The sequence below is a fragment of the Erythrolamprus reginae genome, chromosome 11, assembly GCF_031021105.1.
Source record: "Erythrolamprus reginae isolate rEryReg1 chromosome 11, rEryReg1.hap1, whole genome shotgun sequence".
Lineage (NCBI taxonomy): Eukaryota > Metazoa > Chordata > Lepidosauria > Squamata > Dipsadidae > Erythrolamprus > Erythrolamprus reginae.
Window position 1 is genome coordinate 11,272,352 of NC_091960.1, and position 19,843 is coordinate 11,292,194.

The following is a 19,843-nucleotide window of genomic DNA, read 5'->3' on the forward strand; positions in this document are numbered from 1 at the left end:
AGAGTTGTTAACCTGATCCTACGCAGCTTCTGCTCAGGCAATCTCACACTACTCACAAGAGCCTATAAAACTTTTGCCAGACCCATCCTAGACTACTGCTCATCTGTCTGGAACCCATACCACATCTCAGACATCAACACCCTTGAAAATGTCCAAAGATATTTCACCAGAAGAGCCCTTCACTCCTCCACTCGAAACAGAATATCCTACGAAAATAGACTAACAATCCTGGGCCTAGAAAGCCTAGAACTACGGTGCCTAAAACATGATTTGAGTATTGCCCACAAGATCATATGCTGCAATGTCCTACCGGTCAATGACTACTTCAGCTTCAACCGCAACAACACCAGAGCACGCAACAGATTCAAACTTAATACGAACCGCTCCAAACTTGAATGTAAAAAATATGATTTCAACAATCGAGTTATCGAAGCGTGGAACTCATTACCGGACTCAGTGGTGTCAACCCCTAACCCCCAACATTTCTCCCTTAGACTCTCCACGATTGACCTCTCCAGGTTCCTAAGAGGCCAGTAAGGGGCGTACATAAGTGCACTGGTCTGGTGTGCCTTTCGTCTCCTGTCCAATTGTCTTTCCTTTTTCTCACTCATCATATATATTCTCTTTCTTTCATATATCCTCTCCTCTAAGTTCACTTTTACCCTTATATATATTACTACATGTCTATTTTTCTTCCTATGTATTTGTGTATTGGACAAATGAATAAATAAATAAATTAAATAAATAAATAAATTTAAAATGACATTTAATTCACCCCATCAGGGTGTAGCTCAAGTATTGAAATTGGGGTCCTAGCTATGTTTTATATTTTCCCCCCTAGTAGAATTAAAGGAATTTGAGCATCCTCTCTTTTAAAAAAAAAATCTCCAGCCTAAATCAGCATATAAATCCCAACATTATTGCTATTTCTAATTTAAGTAATACCTACAATAACCTCCGCCTTCCCACATTTAGTTCACATTTAGTTCACAAAAAGTACCCCACTTACCTGCTGATAAGAGCCTGTATCCCAGCTCCACCTTTGCGGGCTTGATATATTGGTGGGAATCGAAAACCCATTCAAATATAGGAGGGACCGGTTGAGTCATTATTGTTTCTGGGAGGAGGGAGGTTAACTGTGGCTTTTGGGTCAATACAGACTCAATTCTCCTTAACATGAAAGAGTCTGGATTATTTAAAATGGCATTTAATTCACCCCATCAGGGTGTAGCTCTAGTATTGAAATTGGGGTCCTAGCTATGTTTTCTATAGGTTTTTTCCCCCTTAGTAGAATTAAAGGAATTTGAGCATCCTCTCTTTTTGGAAAAAAAATATCCAGCCTAAAACAGCTTATTTGGCATAATTTCCCATGCTCTTTCATAAATTTTGTTCTCTGATATGTTTACAGAAAGTTAACCTTTTTGGAAAATTTTCCTGTGGAGGTTTTTGACAGTAAACATAGAAACATGGAAACATAGAAGACTGACGGCAGAAAAAGACATCATGGTCCATCTAGTCTGCCCTTATATTATTTCCTGTATTTTATCTTAGGATGGATATATATTTATCACAGGCATGTTTAAATTCAGTTACTGTGGATTTACCAACCACGTCTGTTGGAAGTTTGTTCCAAGGATCTACTACTCTTTCAGTAAAATAATATTTTCTCACGTTGCTTTTGAGTATAATTGGATGCATGTTTTTAACTGATGTACCTCTAAGGCCAATGAAGTTTTTCCCCACATATAAAGTTATAGGACTGGAGTTTACATAAACACCCAAGAGGGATAGATAATATTATTTCTTACCTGGTTTGTAAATTTCTATTCAAATCTCTTTTTGGTTTGCCTTAACCGAAGGCCTTTAGAGCCAGGGTGGTGCAGTGGTTAGAGTGCAGCCCTGCAGGCTACTTCAGCTAACTGCTAACTGTAGTTCAGCAGTTCAAATCTCACCACCGGCTCAAGGTTGACTCAGCCTTCCATCCTTCTGAGGTGGGTAAAATGAGAATTGTTGGGGGCAAGAGGCTGATTCTATAAACCATTTAGAGAGGGCTATAAAAGCAGTATGGAGTGGTTATAGAAACATAGAAACATAGAAGACTGACAGCAGAAAAAGACCTCATGGTCCATCTAATCTGCCCTTATACTATTTCCTGTATTTTATCTTACAATGGATATATGTTTATCCCAGGCATGTTTAAATTCAGTTACTGTGGATTTACCAACCTGTACTTTATCTTAAAATGGATATATGTTTATCCCAGGCATGTTTAAATTCAGTTACTGTGGATTTACCAACCACGTCTGCTGGAAGTTATAAATGCTATTAATCTTTAAATACTATAAATGCTATTAATCTTTAAATTTTAAATTTTCAAAAATTCACAACATATAAATTAGTCAATTAGCAGTCTGGAACATATTTATTTTAATTTTTTTAAAATTAATATCTCTAAATTCATTTCCTTCATTACATTACAGCCGGATTCCATATACAACATTCATTTGCAGCTTTTGTAATTTGAGTGGCAGCCTGCACTGGAACATTCAAAGAAGTGTGATTTCGCAGTTTGTATTACAACCTGCAGTTTTTTGAAGCAGTTTCAAGGACACTAAATTGGAAGAAAGTTTTGCTGAAGACAGTGGAATTTTACTTCTGGAAATACATTGCTAAGACCTGGCGGCCTGGAGGTGGAGCTCTCGCCTCACAATCAGGAGGCTGTGAGTTCAATCCTAGATAGCGGCAGGTACTTCTGTCACTAAATGCAGTGAGAAAATGTCTGCTGTGACCTCTGCATAGGAGTCAGGAAGGGTAGCCAGCCAGTAAATGCTCAAGTCCATTTACTTGCCCCAATTGCACCCTGATGCAAGGGATTACGGCAGGGATGTCAAACTCAATTTCATTGAGGGCCGCATCAAGGCTGTGGTTGACCTTGGGGTGCCGAGTGGGTGTGGCTGACTGGGTGGGCGTGGCCAGCTTGATGCCACTTCCCAAAGTGCTGGCATGTTATCTCTTTGCATTGAGTAATTTAATTTATTTAATTTATAGATCACTCAACTCTGGGCAGGATACAACATATAAAAATATATAACAAAAAGTTAAAAACCCCATAGAAATTTTTTAAAAAAACAATTCATACCTTTGGTAGGTAATATCGGACTCAATGGCCCCAAGCCTGTTGGCAGAGCCAGGTTTTAATAGCTTTCCAGAAGGTCAGCAGGGTGGGGGCAGTATGGGCCTCCAGGGGCAGTTGGTTCCAGAGAGGTGGTGCCGCCACAGAGAAGGCCCTCCCATGCGGCCCCACTCACTGACATTGTCTAGCCCAAGGGGAGGCAAAGTTGGCTCTTCTATGACATGTGGACTTCAACTCCCAGAATTCTTGAGATAGCATGATTGGCTCAGGAATTCTGGGAGTTGAAGTCCACAAGTCATAGAAGAGCCAACTTTGCCTGCCCCTGGTCTAGCCGACGGGACCCGGAGGAGGCTGACCCTGTGGGCCTTTATTGGTCACTGGGAGCTACGTGGCAGAAGATGATACCATAACTGGGCCAAAGCCACGCTGGCCCAATTTTTCCTCTTTGCATTGGGTAGAACAGGCCAAAGCAAAATGGGTAGAACAGGCTGAAGTGACACTGGTAGACCAGGGCGAAGCAAAACAGGTAGAACAGGCCAAAGCAACATGGGTAGACCAGGCTGAAGCGACATGGGTAGACCAGACTGAAGCAAAACGGGTAGACCAGGGCAAAGCAAAATGGGTAGAACAGGCCAAAGCGACATGAGTAGACCAGGGCGAAGCAAAACAGGTAGACCAGGTTGAAGCAAAATGGGTGGACCAGGGCGAAGCAAAATGGGTAGAACAGGCCAAAGCGAAATGGGTAGAACAGACTAAAGCAAAACAGGTAGACCAGGTTGAAGCAAAATGGGTAGACTAGGGCAAAGCGAAGTGAGTAGACCAGGCTGAAGCAAAACAGGTAGACCAGGCTGAAGCAAAACAGGTAGACCAGGTTGAAGCAAAACAGGTAGACCAGGCTGAAGCAAAACAGGTAGACCAGGTTGAAGCAAAATGGGTAGACTAGGGCAAAGCGAAGTGAGTAGACCAGACTGAAGCAAAACGGGTAGACCAGGGCAAAGCAAAATGGGTAGAACAGGCCAAAGCGACATGAGTAGACCAGGGCGAAGCAAAACAGGTAGACCAGGCTGATGCAAAATGGGTAGACCAGGCTGAAACAAAACAGGTAGACCAGGCCAAAGCGACGTGGGTCAACCAGGCCAAAGCAAAATGGGTAGACCAGGTTGAAGCAACATGGGGCAGTCCCTTACATTTTCCAGGATGGCCCTGCAGACTGGATCAAACCACATCATGGGCTTCATCTGACCACGTCATGGGCCGTATCGATCCCGTGGGCCTTGGTACCCCTGAATGCTAAGTTCTGGTTGAGTCAAACCCCAGAGAAGCTCAATCTGACCCAATCCTTAATGGAAAACTATTTTAGGAAAAATCAGGCAATGTGGGTTTTTCTGAGTCTTAACACATAATTTTCAGCTAAGCATTTATCTCATAACATAATTTAGGATGGGAGCATTTGCACAGGAGTTTCAAAACCTCTATCTATACTTTTAGCCCTCAGGCCATTTTCTGCTCCAAGTATTTCCAGCATCTTTTTCTCTTTATTTAGCCTTTTCTCAGAACTTTACATTTAAATGTTTGCCGATCCATCCTATCAATATTTGTTGCCCGCTTTCACAGGGGATTAAACAGGAAAGGATTTTCACCGTCATGGCTCTTTAAGCTGCTATTGACTGAAACTTTGTACAGCAAAGGAATTAAGGTCTCATGAAGCTCCTCTGAGCTCAACCATGACACATCACAAATAGTGTTTTGATAACTTCCTGAATTGGATGCCTTTTGTTATATATATATCACTCGATGGACCCGGGCTGCAAAATTTCTAATAAAAGTATTGACAGTAAAGAAAATAAGAAGAACCCTTTCTCAGCCTACAACGAGGTTGAGATGATGGGTTCTATTTCAGACATCATCTTATATTACATTGTTTCAAAGATAAGACAGGTACATCCAGGGGTGTTGCAAAAAGTCTAAAAACCCACAGCAGGATTAGTTCAGAGGAAGTATTCAGCAGCCTCATTCATTTTATTTATTTATTTACAGAATAGAATAGAATAGAATAGAATAGAATAGAATTTTATTGGCCAAGTGTGATTGGACACACAAGGAATTTGTCTTGGTGCCAAGACGCTTAAATGATCAAGAAGATACGAAATTCCATGAAACATGGAACAAAGTTTATATATGGATAGATAAGAAAAAACAATAGAAAATTATGATACAAATGTGTAAATTGTTTTGGTAAAGATAAGGTGTTTTTTTTTTAAGGTTATAATAGTGCTAGATAAATAAAGTTTGGTTTAGAAATATATTAGAATTAGCTTATCTACAAAGAATTATTATGAGAAGAAATTTCTTTATTGAAAAGTTTAACAAATCATTGTTTTCTTTTTTAACATTTAACTATATATTCAACTATGTATTCTTTTTTCTATATTTAAATTTATACTTTTGAGATAAGCGGGGAAAATACATCCCCACCTTTTAATGTTAAATGTATGTATGTCTGTTTGTCCATTTTATGAAAATTAATAAAAAGATTATTTTAAAAAAAAGGAATTTGTCTTGGTGCATATGCTCTCAGCGTACATAAAATAAAATATACATTTGTCAAGAATCATGTGGTACGACACTTAATGATTGTCATAGGGGTCAAATAAGCAATGAAGAAGCAATATTAATAAAAAAAACTTAGGATATAAGCAACAAGTTACAGTCATACAGTCAACATGGTAGGAAATGGGTGATAGGAATGATGAGAAAAACTAGTAGAATAGAAGTGCAGATTTAGTAGAAAGTCTGACAGTGTTGAGGGAATTATTTGTTTAGTAGAGGGATGGCGTTCGGAAAAAAACTGTTCTTGTGCCTAGTTGTCTTGGTGTGCAGTGCTTTGTAGCGACGTTTTGAGGGTAGGGATTGAAACAGTTTGTGTCCAGGATGTGAAGGGTCAGTAAATATTTTCCCCACCCTCTTTTTGACTCGTGCAGTATACAGGTCCTCAATGGAAGGCAGGTTGGCAGCAATTGCTTTTTCTGCAGTTCTGATTGTCCTCCAAAGTCTGTGTTGGTCCTGTTGGGTTGCAGCACCAAACCAGACAGTTATAGAGGTGCAGATGACAGACTCAATTATTCCTGTGTAGAACTGTATTTTTTATTTATTATTTATTTATTCTTTTGTTCATTCATTCATTCATTCATTCATTTAATTTTGTCCAATACATTGTAGGTTATAGAGAATAAACACGTAATGAAATACATTAAAGAAAGAGTAGAGGAGAAGATATAGGAATAAAAATAAAGTAAAATAAGTCAGTGAGGAAAAGAGGGAATGGAAGAAAAGATAAATGAGATAAGGAGAGACAATTGGACAGGGGACGGGAGGCACACTAGTGCGCTTATGCACGCCCCTTACTGGCCTTTTAGGTACCTGGAGAGGTCAACCATGAAAAGTCTAAGGGTAAAATGTTGGGGGTTAGGGGTTGACACTACGGAGTCAGGTAATGACTTCCACGCTTCGACAACTCGATTGTTAAAGTCATATTTTTTTACAGTCAAGTTTGGAGCGGTTAATATTAAGTTTGAATCTGTTGTGTGCTCTTGTGTTGTTGTGGTTGAAGCTGAAGTAGTCACTAACAGGTAGGACGTTGCAGCATATGATCTTGTGGGCAATACTCAAGTCATATCATTCATTCATTCATTCATTCATCCATCTCTCTGCTTTTATTTTATCCCTTCAACATCAACCTGGTGAAAAAGATTAAGCTGTGTGGGTTTCATGATCAATGGGTTTCTAAGGATTTCTCTTTAGCACAATTCAACAGTCTAACCATGATATCACATAGAAGCACACTTGCCTCCATAAAACTGAAGGGGTTGAAGAGTTATGGTGGTGCAGTGGTTAGAATGAGTATTGCAGTGTAACTCTGCCCATAGCAATAAGTGCTATTGCTATTCCTATTGCTATCATGAATGGTGGCAATGGGAATCACAGAGGTTGTATTCACATACAATATTGTCCCCAAATGTCATCAGCATATTTTGTACTAGATATTTTAAACTTCCTGAATGGGCATGTATGAAACTCACATGTCACTCAGTTTGTTGACTATCATCCAATTAGTTCCTTCCTTCCTTCCTTCCTTCCTTCCTTCCTTCCTTCTTTCCCTCTGTCCCTCCGTCCCACCCTCCCTCCTTCCTTCCTTCTCTCACTCACTTCCTCCTACCCATCACTCCATCCCTGCTGTAAATCTGCATAGGCGCTTGATAGTACCTTGGGTTAGATAACCTTTGTCCAACAATCTGTTCTCTTCTCCACCCAGCTCCTCTACAAGATGCCTTTAGGTCACATACAAAGTAATTCCCCTACAAGGTGACTATGAACCTTTCATAGCACAGTGGTACCTCTACTTATGAACTTAATTCATTCCGTGACCAGGTTCTTAAGTAGAAAAGTTTGTAAGAAGAAGCAATTTTTCCCATGGGAATCAATGTAAAAGCAAATAATGCATGCGATTGGGGAAACCACAGGGAGGGTGGAGGCCCTGTTTCCTCCCAGGAAATTCCAAGAGAGGCCCCACGGAGGCTTTTCCCTGCCTTTTCTTGCCCTGTTTCCTCCCAGGAGATTCCTAGAGAGGCCCTACGGAGGCTTCTCCCCACCTTTTCCTGTTACAGTTTCAGAGGCTCAGGTTTGTAAGTGGAAAATGGTTCTTGAGAAGAGGCAAAAAAATCTTGAATACCCATTTCTTACCTAGAAAAGTTCATAAGTAGAGGCGTTCTTAGGTAGAGGTACCACTGTAGTTAATTCCAAAGTTGAATTGCACCTCATGTAAACAAAAAATACTTTTGTCTGTCCAGATACTTTGAAGATTCTGTTTTATTTTATAGGCTGACCTCTTGTTCCTACTATTTGAGGAAACGGAAATAACTTCCCCTTCTCCATTTTATCCACACCATGCATCATTTTGTACCCCTCAATCATGCCCCCTCCACTTCGCCTCCTTTCTAAACTACGAAGGCCCAAATATCGCAATCTTTCTTCATCTGAAAAGTGTTGCAGTATAGCAAATTATGTTAGGATAGGATTTTTATTAAATCTGGATTTCTAGCATAAAAATATATATACTCTGTGTGACCCTGATTCTATAAAACCCAGGACAAGGAAAGGCCATAAACTCGCCTAATCTGCATTCCTGGGAACGGGCTCAGCATAAACATCTCAAAGCTTTTACAACTCCGGACAGGACATTATAGGATCAAAGGGGGAAGTTTCATTGCCTGGAGCACACAAACTATTGCAGGGCAATTAAGAGGGATTAACTAGAAGAAACCTTGGAAGAAACTAGGTCCGAATTAACATCTGCTTTTTAGGAAGTCCCAAGAAGATCGTTCCTTGATATGCATGGGAAAGGAAGAAACTCAAAGATACGTTTGACATGTATATGTAATTATACCCCATTTCCTTATGTTCCCAAATAAAAAGGAGCGCATGGCTCTACACCATGTCACATCACCCAGAGAGAGAATGTGTCCAGTTTCTACTTTCTAGGATTCGCGTTCGTGAGTGACCCCACTGGGTTGCTCTTAGTCCCTTTTGAAGGCATTGCTTTCATTAGGACTCAGCAGCATCAACAGAAAAGTTGATCCAGCTCCTTGAATATTTTAGTTTACATTCTGTGTCATTTTGCATTCTGCAGTCTACAAATCTTAGCACAGTCAATTTATAGAGAACCATTTTCAGATTAAAGATTTCATCCCTCCTTCAATTTAAATTATGTGCAAAAAAAATCAGATAAATATTTATTAAGATGGATGATACCAAGTCTGAAGTATAGAAGCAGCCTTGCCACTAACATAGGCATTTTCTCCAATTCAAATGCCCTCAGATGAGGATAAAGAGGGCAGTTAAAATCAGACTTAATACACGTTGAAATTTGATCCTTCCATCTCAGTTTGCACCAGGAGATATCCAGCATTGATCTATTGATATGGAAAGAACCAACATCAGTTTGTGATGTCATGAAAGATTTGCTACAATAGTCATTGCTGCTCCTTGAGTCAATGCTGAACAGTGCCTGCGGAGAATGTAAATAATATTCTCAAATACTGTAGTAAATTCTATGAAGACTATTTCTTAATAAAGCAATGACACAAATATTTCCAGTCCTATTATCTTGCTACATGGGCTTTGTCCAGTTAAATTAGATGGCACTTTTGCTTTTGCTACGCCTCACTAAAATCCTTCAGGACCAGCACGCTCCCCAAGCTGTGGTCAAAAGCAATAGTCATCCCCATTTTCAAAAAAGGAGACCCTTCACGAGTGGACAACTACAGACCGATATCTCTCTGTTGCGTCCCTTGTAAAATCATGGAATCAATTATAAATCGACAAATCACCCTCTACTTAGAATCTAATAATCTACTCTCAAACAAACAATTTGGATTCAGAAAGAAACTATCCTGCAACCTACAACTACTTCACTGCAAAAACATTTGGACTACCCTCCTCGACCAAGGAAAATCCATTGACGCAATTTATATAGACTTTTGCAAAGCCTTCGACTCAAAGGGGCGTACATAAGTGCACTGGTGTGCCTTTCGTCCCATGTCCAATTGTCTTTCCTTTCTTTCACCTATCTTATATATTCTCTTCCTTTCATATATCCTCTCCTCTAAGTTCACCTTCACCCTCTTTTATATTATCACATGTCTATTTTCTTCCTATGTATTTATGTATTGGACAAATGAATAGATAGATAGATAGATAGATAGATAGATAGATAGATAGATAGATAATAAATAAATAAATGAAAAATTATACTTAGCCATGATTTAAGGCTGTTTTCTTGATTACCTGCAGAAAGCCATAATGGATTCTGGAAACCTAGCACAGAGTCAGACAGAGATGTTTGTTAAGGTATGTGCAGAACGCTTGAATTATCCAGGAAATACACAGAGGAAAACATGTTCGGAAACTTCAGATTGTGCAGAATGCAGCTGCGAGAGCAATCATGGGCTTCACAAAAATGCCCATGTAACAGCAACACTCCGCAGTCTACATTGGTTGCTGATCAGTTTCCGGTCACAATTCAAAGTGTTGGTTATGACTTATAAAGCCCTTCATGGCACCGGACCAGAATATCTCTGGGACCGCCTTCTGCCACACGAATCCCAGCGACCAGTTAGGTCCCACAGAGTTGGCCTTCTCCGGGTCCCGTCAACTAAACAATGTCGTTTGGTGGGACCCAGGGGAAGAGCCTGCTCTGTGGCGGCCCCAACCCTTTGGAACCAACTCCCCCCAGATATCAGAGTTGTCCCCACCCTCCTTGCCTTTCGTAAGCTTCTTAAAACCCACCTCTGTCGTCAGGCATGGGGGAATTGAGACTTTCCCTCCCCCTAGGCTTATAAAATTTATGCATGGTATGTCAGTATGTATGATTGGTTTCTAAATTGGGGTTTTAAATTAACTTAAATATTAGATTTGTTTACATTGTATTATTATTGCTGTTAGCCGCCCCGAGTCTGTGGAGAGGGGCGGCATACAAATCTGATTAATAAATAAAATAAATAAATAAATAAATAATAAAAGCCATAATGGATTCTCGAAACCTAGCACAGAGTCAGACAGAGATGTTTGTTAAGGTGTGTGTAGAACCCTTGAAATATCCAGGACATACACAGAGGAAAACATGGGAATTCCAGCAGATATCCAGTGTTCTGCCGGGCTCTCCCGAAAATTCAAGGGTACAAATTTCAGACACACACACGTTTGAAAATTCAAATCAATGTTCTTTATCACAAAATTCAAAATAAACAAAGCACTCTTTTTGTATTGCAAAGAGCACTCTTCCCAAATGGATGGAAACCAATCAAGGAGAGAAGCAGGCCACAAGTTCGCCATCACAGGTAGATAGGTAAAACCGATTGCATTGGCATCCTTCAGTCTCGAAAGACCAGGATATCATGCTCTGGATTCTCCAGAGCACAAAGCCTACGTAGGTTAGTATGGAGGATAGACTGTTACCCAAGCAGCGGATCCTCCCTATCCACGTCTCTGAAATATTCCTTTAATATATATGTATATATATGTTCTGCCGGGTTCTCTGGTAGGAGCCTCCCGAAAATTCAAGGGTACAAATTTCAGACACACACATGTGTTTGAAAATTCAAAACAATGTTCTTTATCACAAAATTTAAAATAAACAAAGCACTCTTTTTGTATTGCAAAGAGCACTCTTCCCAAAACAACCCAGTAGTCTGTACAATTTCCCTTAAGCAGTCATTAAGTACTTAGCCAGCAGCTGTGGAGAAACTTCACACCCCTTCTTCTTCCAAGGAAGGGACACACACACACACATACACACACTGCTCTGCTTTGGTTTCAAAGGCGTGAAAAAGCAACAAAGTCCAACGGCCAAATCAAAGCACAAGGAAGCAAAGGGGAAAAAATCTGAAGTTGAATGTTCCTAAAGTATCTGAAATTACAACAGTGTGTAAGGAAATGGTTCCCCCTAACATGTACTTCTGGGTGCATTTTTCTTTTTCGTTTGGAAGATGAAAACTGCCTTGCAAATCTTATTTAAAAAAAGAGCATTCAGTGTATAATTGTTTTCCAGTTCATATAGTCCTATTCTTTCCCCCATGAAACCAATGCAATAAAAACCACTGAGATATCTAAATTATTCAAATCAGAACAGAATTTTCCTTATGCTTGCTGTTTCCTGGTTGTAGCTTAACAGACCTTGCCATCGCATTAGAAATCCATGCTTGCATGTATATGAGCTTTAACTGCTATGATTACAGCAGGCTGATTAGTTATTTCTCTGCCGAGTTTTCTCTGCCAACCTTATCCTTAGGCAATTCAGGGAAGAGCACATCTGTAATTTGAATTAATCCTTTCTGGTCATCCCCTCATCTATATAAAGCACCCACTACTCTGTTTCCAAGGGTGGGAAATATTTCTCCTTTCTATCATTTTCTTCAATTGATTGGTTCATGGAGCTGTTTCAAAATCAATCAAAACCATTCCCCCCCCCCATGCACAACTCAAAATGTTTTTTAAAAAACAATAATAATAATGCCTGCCATGATAAGAGCATTCAATTATCTCTTTTTTAAAAGGATGCTTCCTCTTTTTATTCAAATTCGCTATTTTATTCAGAAGCAAATTGCTCAAGCTGTAATTGATTAAAGCTCATATTAACATTTGAGAGTATTATATCTGTAGGGGGGGGGTTTGGTTGGTCTACATTTACATTTGCTACCAGAAATCTTTGGATGAAGCCCCTAGAGATCCCCCAAACATGCCTCTCAAATGGTGATTTTTGAAGTGGCAACATAAGCAGTTATTATATTAGTAATAACCATGAGAGGGATCTTGGGGTCCTAATGGACAATCACTTAAATATTTACACAACTTCTGAAGTCAAGAAATTCCATTGATCAATTTTTCTAACTGTTCATCCCCCTGAAGTTGGTAAATTGAGGACACAAATTGTTGGCGGCAGTAATAATAATAATAATAATAATAATAATAATAATAATAATAATAGTAATTTATTGGATTTGTATGCCGCCCCTCTCCGTAGACTCGGGGCGGCTAACAACAATGATAAAAAAAGCATGTGACAATCCAATAATAAAACAACTAAAAACCCTTATTATAAAACCAAACATACACACAAACATACCATGCATAACTTGTAATGGCCTAGGGGGAAGGAATATCTCAACTCCCCCATGCCTGGCGGTATAAAAGAGTCTTGAGTCGTTTACGAAAGACAGGGAAGGTGGGGGCAATTCTAATCTCCGGGGGGAGTTGGTTCCAGAGGGCTGGGGCCACCACAGAGAAGGCTCTTCCCCTGGGGCCCACCAAATGACATTGTTTAGTTGACGGGACCCGGAGAAGGCCAACTCTGTGGGACCTTATCGGCCGCTGGGATTCATGTGGCAGAAGGCGGTTCCAGAGGTAGTCTGGTCCAAAGCTATGTAGAGATTTAAATGACCAACACTTTGAATTGTGACCGGAAACTGATTGGCAGCCAATGCAAGGCTGAAAGAGCTTAGAGGGGGCTGTAAAGTACTGTAAAGCAGCATATAAGTCCAAGTGCTATTGCTATTAAGGCAATCCCTACAATGACTCCAGCTTCCTACATTTATTTCACAAGAAGTTCGAGTACCTCACTTACCTGCTGATGAGCGTCTGTATCCCAGTGCCACCTTTGCAGGCTTAATATACTAGTGGGAATGTAAAACTCATTCAAATGTAGTAATGACTGGTTGAGTTGTTACTGTTTCTGGGAGAAGGGAGGTTAATTGTGGCTTGTCCAAATCCCAGGTCTTGAGTTTTACACCCTTGTCTTAGAGTGCCCAACCTGGGCCACTTGAAGATGCTTGGACTTCAACCTCCAGATTCCCCCAAACTCCTATGCTGGCTGGCGAATTCTGGGAGTTTAAATCCACATATATTCAATAGCAATAGCACTTAGACTTATGTACCGGTTCACAGTGCTTCACAGCCCTCTCTAAGCAGTTTACAGAGTCTGCCTATTGCCCCCAACAATCTGGGTCCTCATTTGACCCACCTCAAAAGGATGGAAACCTGAGTCAACATTGAGCTTGGTGAGATTTGAACTGGTGAACTACAGCCAGTACTCAGCAGAAGTACCTTGCAGTATTGCACTCTTACCACTGCAGCACCAAGTGTTCAAGTGACCAAGGTTAGGAAACTGTTCTGCCGGCGTGTCCCAACCGCCTGTAATTACAGGGTAATTAGTCCAGAGAGACACACACCACACGATAGAAGGAAAACCAGAAGTCTTTATCAACAGAAAAGCAGAAAAAACTCCCTTTTTAAATGTCAAAGGGATTTTCTGGTACACACAAGGCACAGGTTAAATGCAATCCAATTTCTCACCCAGTAACTGGGAAATTGAGTCCAAATTCCAAAGTTCAGAAAGTCCACACACAGTCTTGAACAGCAAAACCACGATCTTGACAAACTATGAATCAGATAAACTTCCACAAGGCTAAACCAGCATGCTGTTCTTTTTATCGGTAGCACTAATTATATCAGCCCCACCCAACCACAAGTGGCCTCATTTTCTCTTGTAATAATCCTTCAGTTGTTGTCTCCTATGCATCACTCTATGCATGCGTGGGTCTGTCATAAGTTCTTGTTCGGAATCCAGGGATGATAAGGATGATTGATCTCCTCCTGGGCTGTCTGCCAAACTTCCCCCTTCCCTGCTACTCACACTTCCTTCATCAGAGGAGCCTTCATCGGGAGATTCTATCGGAAGCAAAACAAGCCTGGGGCATGAGGATGTTTCCCCCACATCCACCTTCACATTCCTTGGGGCAGGAGCTGGGCCAGAGCCAACCACAACAAGAAACACTGCTCTTCCAGGGTGTATTCACATATAGACGTTAAGTATTCCTTTTTCCATTGTTACTAGAAGAGGAATTTGAAACAGAAGTGGACTTCAGTCTTGATCAAATCCAGACAGAATTTAACTCACCTTTGCTTGGATGGCCAAATCAAAGCAGAAGGAAGCAAAGAAAAAAAAATCTGACGTTGAATGTTCTTAAAGTGTCTGAAATTACAACAGTGTGGAAGCAGGGGTGGGCAGCAGGCAGGACGGGGTGGAGCACAGTTCCACCAGTGAAAATTTATTTATTTATTGGGTTTGTATGCCGCCCCTCTCCGAGGACTCGGGGCGCTCACAAGATTATCTCAGGGACTGCCTTCTGCTGCACGAATCCCAGCGACCAGTTAGGGCCCACAGAGTGGGCCTACTCCGGGTCCCGTCAAGTAAACAATGTCGTTTGGTGGGCCCCAGGGGAAGAGCCTTCTCTGTGGCGGCCCCGGCCCTCTGGAAGCAACTCCCCCCAGAGATTAGAATTGCCCCCACCCTCCTTGCCTTTCGTAAGCTTCTTAAAACCCACCTCAGCCGCCAGGCATGGGGGAACTGAGATACTCTTTCCCCCTAGGCCTTTACAATTTTATGCATGGTATTTTTGTATGTATGTTTGGTTTTATAATAAGAGTTTTTTAGTTGTTTTAGTATTGGATTATTTACATGCTGTTTTTATTATTGTTGTTAGCCGTGCCGAGTTTGCGGAGAGGGGTGGCATACAAATCCAATAATTAATAATAATAATAATAACATAAATGAAGCTGTGTGCCCAGCTCCAGCTGACCATCCCACCCTCCCATCCTCCTCCTCCTTGGAAAGCAGCAGGGAGACCAGTCCAGTACCGGCAGGAGTTGCAGGGGGTCCATTTCCTCCACGATTTTTTCTCAACAGTTGATTGGCACCCGTTCGCCTAACTACCCAACCTAAGGCAGAGAGTGACCCAGGAAGGAGAGCGCGGGAAACGCGAAGCAAATTGTCACCCCAGACAGCGACACTGGTGAAGTTGTAAGTCGAGGCCTTAACAGTTCATTTGAACGATGATGATTGTTCAAGCCACTCCCACCTGGTCACATGGCTGCCAAGCCACTCCTACCCAGTCACATGACCATCAAGCCACACCCACAAAATAAACCACACCCACAGTGTGGCTGTAAAAAGTTTGGCTGCCCATTACTGTGTGTAAGGAAACATTTCCCCCTAATATGTATTTCTGGGTGTGCTTTTTTTTGTTTTGAAGATGAAAACTGCCTTGCCAATCTTATTTTTTTAAAAAAGAGCGTTCAGTGTATAATTGTTTTCCAGTTTATATAGTCCTATTCTTTCCCCCATGAAACCAATGCAATAAAAACCGCTGATATATCCAGATTATTCAAATCAGAACAGAATTTTCCTTATGCTGTCAAAGTCCCTAGTGAAGACAATGTCCTCAAAAAGGGGCTAAGAGCAACCCAGCCGTGTGGGGTCACTCACGAACGCGAATCCTAGAAAGAAATCTTGGACACATTGTCTCTCTCTGGGTGAAGTGACATGGTGTAGAGCCATGTACCCCTTTTTATTTGGGAACATAAGGAAATGGGGGATAATTACATATACATGTCAAATGATACATCCAACGACATAACTTCAAACGTATCTTGTGAGTTCTTCCTTTTCCCATAGATATCAAGAAACAATTTCCTAGAAACTTCCTAAGAGCAGATGTTCCTCACACCTAATTTCTCTGAAGTCTTCTGCCTTATCTCACTAATCTTCCTTAATCACCCTGTCCTCCTGTTGTATGCTTCAGGCAATGTAAATCCCCCCCTTTGATCCTATAAGGTCCTGTCCGGAGTGGTGAAAACTTTGTTTATTGTGAGATTGTATTGTATTTTGTATTTATTTAGATTTGTATGCCGCCCCTCTCCGCAGACTCGGGGCGGCTCACAACAAAGTGAAAAAAACAATTTACAACAAATCTAAATTTCTACTAAAAACATTTAAAAACCCCATTTTCTAAACACACATACATACAAACATACCATTCATAAATTGTATATGCCCGGGGGAGATGTCTCAGTTCCCCCATGCCTGACGACACAGGTGGGTCTTAAGGAGCTTACGAAAGGCAAGGAGAGTAGAGGCAGTTCTAATCTCCGGGGGGAGTTGGTTCCAGAGGGTCGGGGCCGCCACAGAGAAGGCTCTGATGTTTTATTTGAGCCCTTTTGTTTCCCTGTTGTAATTGCCAGGAATACAGATTAGGCAAGTTAGTGCCCTTCCTGTCCTGGGTTATAGAATCAGGGTAAGCAGAGTATTTTTATGCTAGAGGTCCAGATATGTAATTATAATACAATCCTATTCTAACATATTTCATGCTATACTGCAACATTTCTGGGTGTACTTTTTTTTTTGTTTTGAAGATGAAAACTGCCTTGCAGTTCAGTGTATAATTGTTTTCCAGTTCATATTAGTTTAGTTTAGTTTAGTTTATTTAGATTTGTAGGCCGCCCCTCTCCGAAGACTCGGGGAGGCTAACAACAATAAAAAACAATGTAACAAATCTAATATTAAAAAGTAATCTAAAAAAACCCAATTTAAGAAACCAATCATACCAACAAACATACCATGTATAAATTATATAAGCCTAGGGGGAAGGGAGAAAAAAAATTTCAATTCCCCCATGCCTGACAACAGAGGTGGGTTTTAAGGAGATTGCGAAAGGCAAGGAGGGTGGGGCAACTCTGATATCTGGGGGGAGCTGGTTCCAGAGGGTCGGGGCCGCCACAGAGAAGGCTCTTCTCCTGGGTCCCGCCAAATGACATTGTTTAGTCGACGGGACCCGGAGAAGGCCAACTCTGTGGGACCTAACCGGTCGCTGGGATTCGTGCGGCAGGAGGCGGTCCCGGAGATATTCTGGTCCGGTGCCATATAGTCCTATTCTTTCCCCCATGAAACCAATGCAATAAAAACCAGTGAGATATCCAGATTATTCAAATCAGAACAGAATTTTCCTTATGCTTGCTGTTTCCTGGTTGTAGCTTAACAGACCTTGCCATCACATTAGAAATCCATGCTTGCGTGTATATCAGCTTTAACTGCTATGATTATAGCAGGCCGATTAGTTATTTCCTCTGCCGAGTTTTCTCCGTCAACCTTATCCTTAGGCAAGTAAGGGAAGAACACATCTGTAATTTGAATTAATCCTTTCTGGTCACCCCCTCATCTCTCCAAACCACCCACCCCTCTGTTTCCAAGGGTGAGAAATAACTACTGTCGAACACTCTGCAGACATTTGAGAAATTGAAATTACAGGCCCCTGGAAAATACTGCTACTAATAAAGCCACAAATGTGGACGAAAAGCTAACACAACTTTTATCAGCTCAATCCGAAAGGGAAAATCAGAACTGCAGATAATTAACAGATGCTTGCCAGATCCACAGAGAGCCCTTTGGTAGCCTATAATTTGTAATTTGCACTGTAGCAAGCGGGAGACGTGGTTAGATTTATGGAGGGTAGCCGTATTTGTACATCATTAATTTCATTTTAAAAAATGTACTTTGAACTGATTTATTTGGCTGGCAGCCACACTTTTTGGGGATGGGACCACGGGTGTATGAGCCAGAGGCCAAGCATTGCAATTCAACACCCACTTATCTGATATTCAATGAAGCAGTGGAAGTGACGTGCCAGTGTTTGGAGGCTGTTGTTATTATTATTATTATTATTATTATTATTATTATTATTATTATTATTATTTATTAGATTGGTATGCCGCCCCTTTCCGTAGACTCACAACACAATAAAACAGTTCATGACAAATCTAATAAAAGATCCAATCTTTTATTTGCTTACACCTAGTGGACAGAATCTAAGCCAGAGATCTTCAAACTTGGCAGCTTTAAGACTTGTGGACTTCAACTCCCAGAATTCTCCAGCCAGCTTCCAGCTACTGCAGCACAGACCAGTGTTTCCCAACCTTGGCAACTTGAAGATATTTGGACTTCAACTCCCAGAATTCCCCAACCAGTGAATGCTGGCTGAGGAATTCTGGGAGTTGAAGTCCAGATATCTTCAAGTTGCCAAGGTTGCGAAACACTGCTCTAGACTATACAGATGGAGTTCATGAAGTCTTTCCTGATCAGTTTTATGCTTTGTGCCTGTACAATATTGTTTTATCGCTTGTTGTGAGCCGCCCTGAGTCTTCGGAGAGGGGCGGCATACAAATCTAATTAATAATAATAATAATAATAATAATTATTATTATTATTATTATTATTATTATTATTATTATTAAGATCATCCACCATTTTTGTAGCCCGTCTTTGGACCCGTTCAATTTGATCAATATCTTTTTGTAGGTGAATGCTTTTTTGTAAGTAGAATCTTTTTGTAGGTGAATGCTCTTCCAAGGTAGCCCCATGTAGAGAGCATTGCAGTAGTCGAACCTCAAGGTGATAAGGACATGAGTGACTGTGAGTAGAGACTCCCTGCCCAAATAGGGCCGCAACTGTGCACCAGGCAAGCCTGGATAAACGTCCCCCTCGCCACAGCTGAAAGATGATGTTCTAATGTCAGCTGTGGGTCGAGGAGGATGCCCAAGTTGCGGACCCTCTCTGACGAGATCAAAAGTTCCCCACCAGGGTGATGGACAGCCAGATGAAAGTGTCCTTGGGAGGCAGAATACACAGCCACTCCGTCTTGTAGGGGTTGACCTTGAGCCTATTAGCACCCATCCAGACCCTAATATCTCAGAGACCGCCTTCTGCTGCACGAATCCCAGCGACCGATTAGGTCCCACAGAGTCGGCCTTCTCCGGGTCCCGTCAACTAAACAATGTCGGTTGGCGGGCCCCAGGGGAAGAGCCTTCTCTGTGGCAGCCCCGACTCTCTGGAACCAGCTCCCCCCGGAGATTAGAACTGCCCCTACCCTCCTTGCCTTTCGTAAACTCCTCAAAACCCACCTTTGTCGTCAGGCATGGGGGAATTGAGATATCTCCCCCGGGCCTATATAATTTATGTATGGTATGTCTGCTTAAAAATGGGGTTTTTTATCTTTAGACATGGACATACCACTGCCCTAACTTATAATTTTGAATCTGCCCCCCTCCACTCCTTCCTCCCTAATCACTTGCTCTTTTCAAGCTCAGGAATAAGAAAATGAGGCAGCAAGCTCATCTGACTGGTGACGCCCTCCAAAGTTGTACTTTCTCTGGACTATGTAGGACAGGTCTACTCTGGAATGATATTTCCTTACAGCTGTTAGTCGGGCGCAAGGACAATGCATTGTCCTTATTGTAAACCGCCCTGAGTCCTTCAGGATTGGGCGG

General features: G+C 41.3%; 2 protein-coding genes across 3 annotated transcripts in view; one reads left to right on the forward strand and one right to left on the reverse strand.

Annotated features, from left to right (window-relative positions):
- LOC139173948 (IgGFc-binding protein-like) overlaps positions 1-1,124 on the reverse strand; it is a 92,276-nt gene extending 91,152 nt beyond the window's left edge. Inside the window, exon 1 of the mRNA XM_070763918.1 lies at positions 1,010-1,124. Within this exon, the coding sequence (XP_070620019.1) occupies positions 1,010-1,109 (100 nt within the window). The 5' untranslated portion in view covers positions 1,110-1,124. The remainder of the gene's footprint in view (positions 1-1,009) is intronic.
- LOC139173994 (IgGFc-binding protein-like) overlaps positions 1-19,843 on the forward strand; it is an 842,349-nt gene that overhangs the window by 257,767 nt on the left and 564,739 nt on the right. The window lies entirely within an intron of this gene.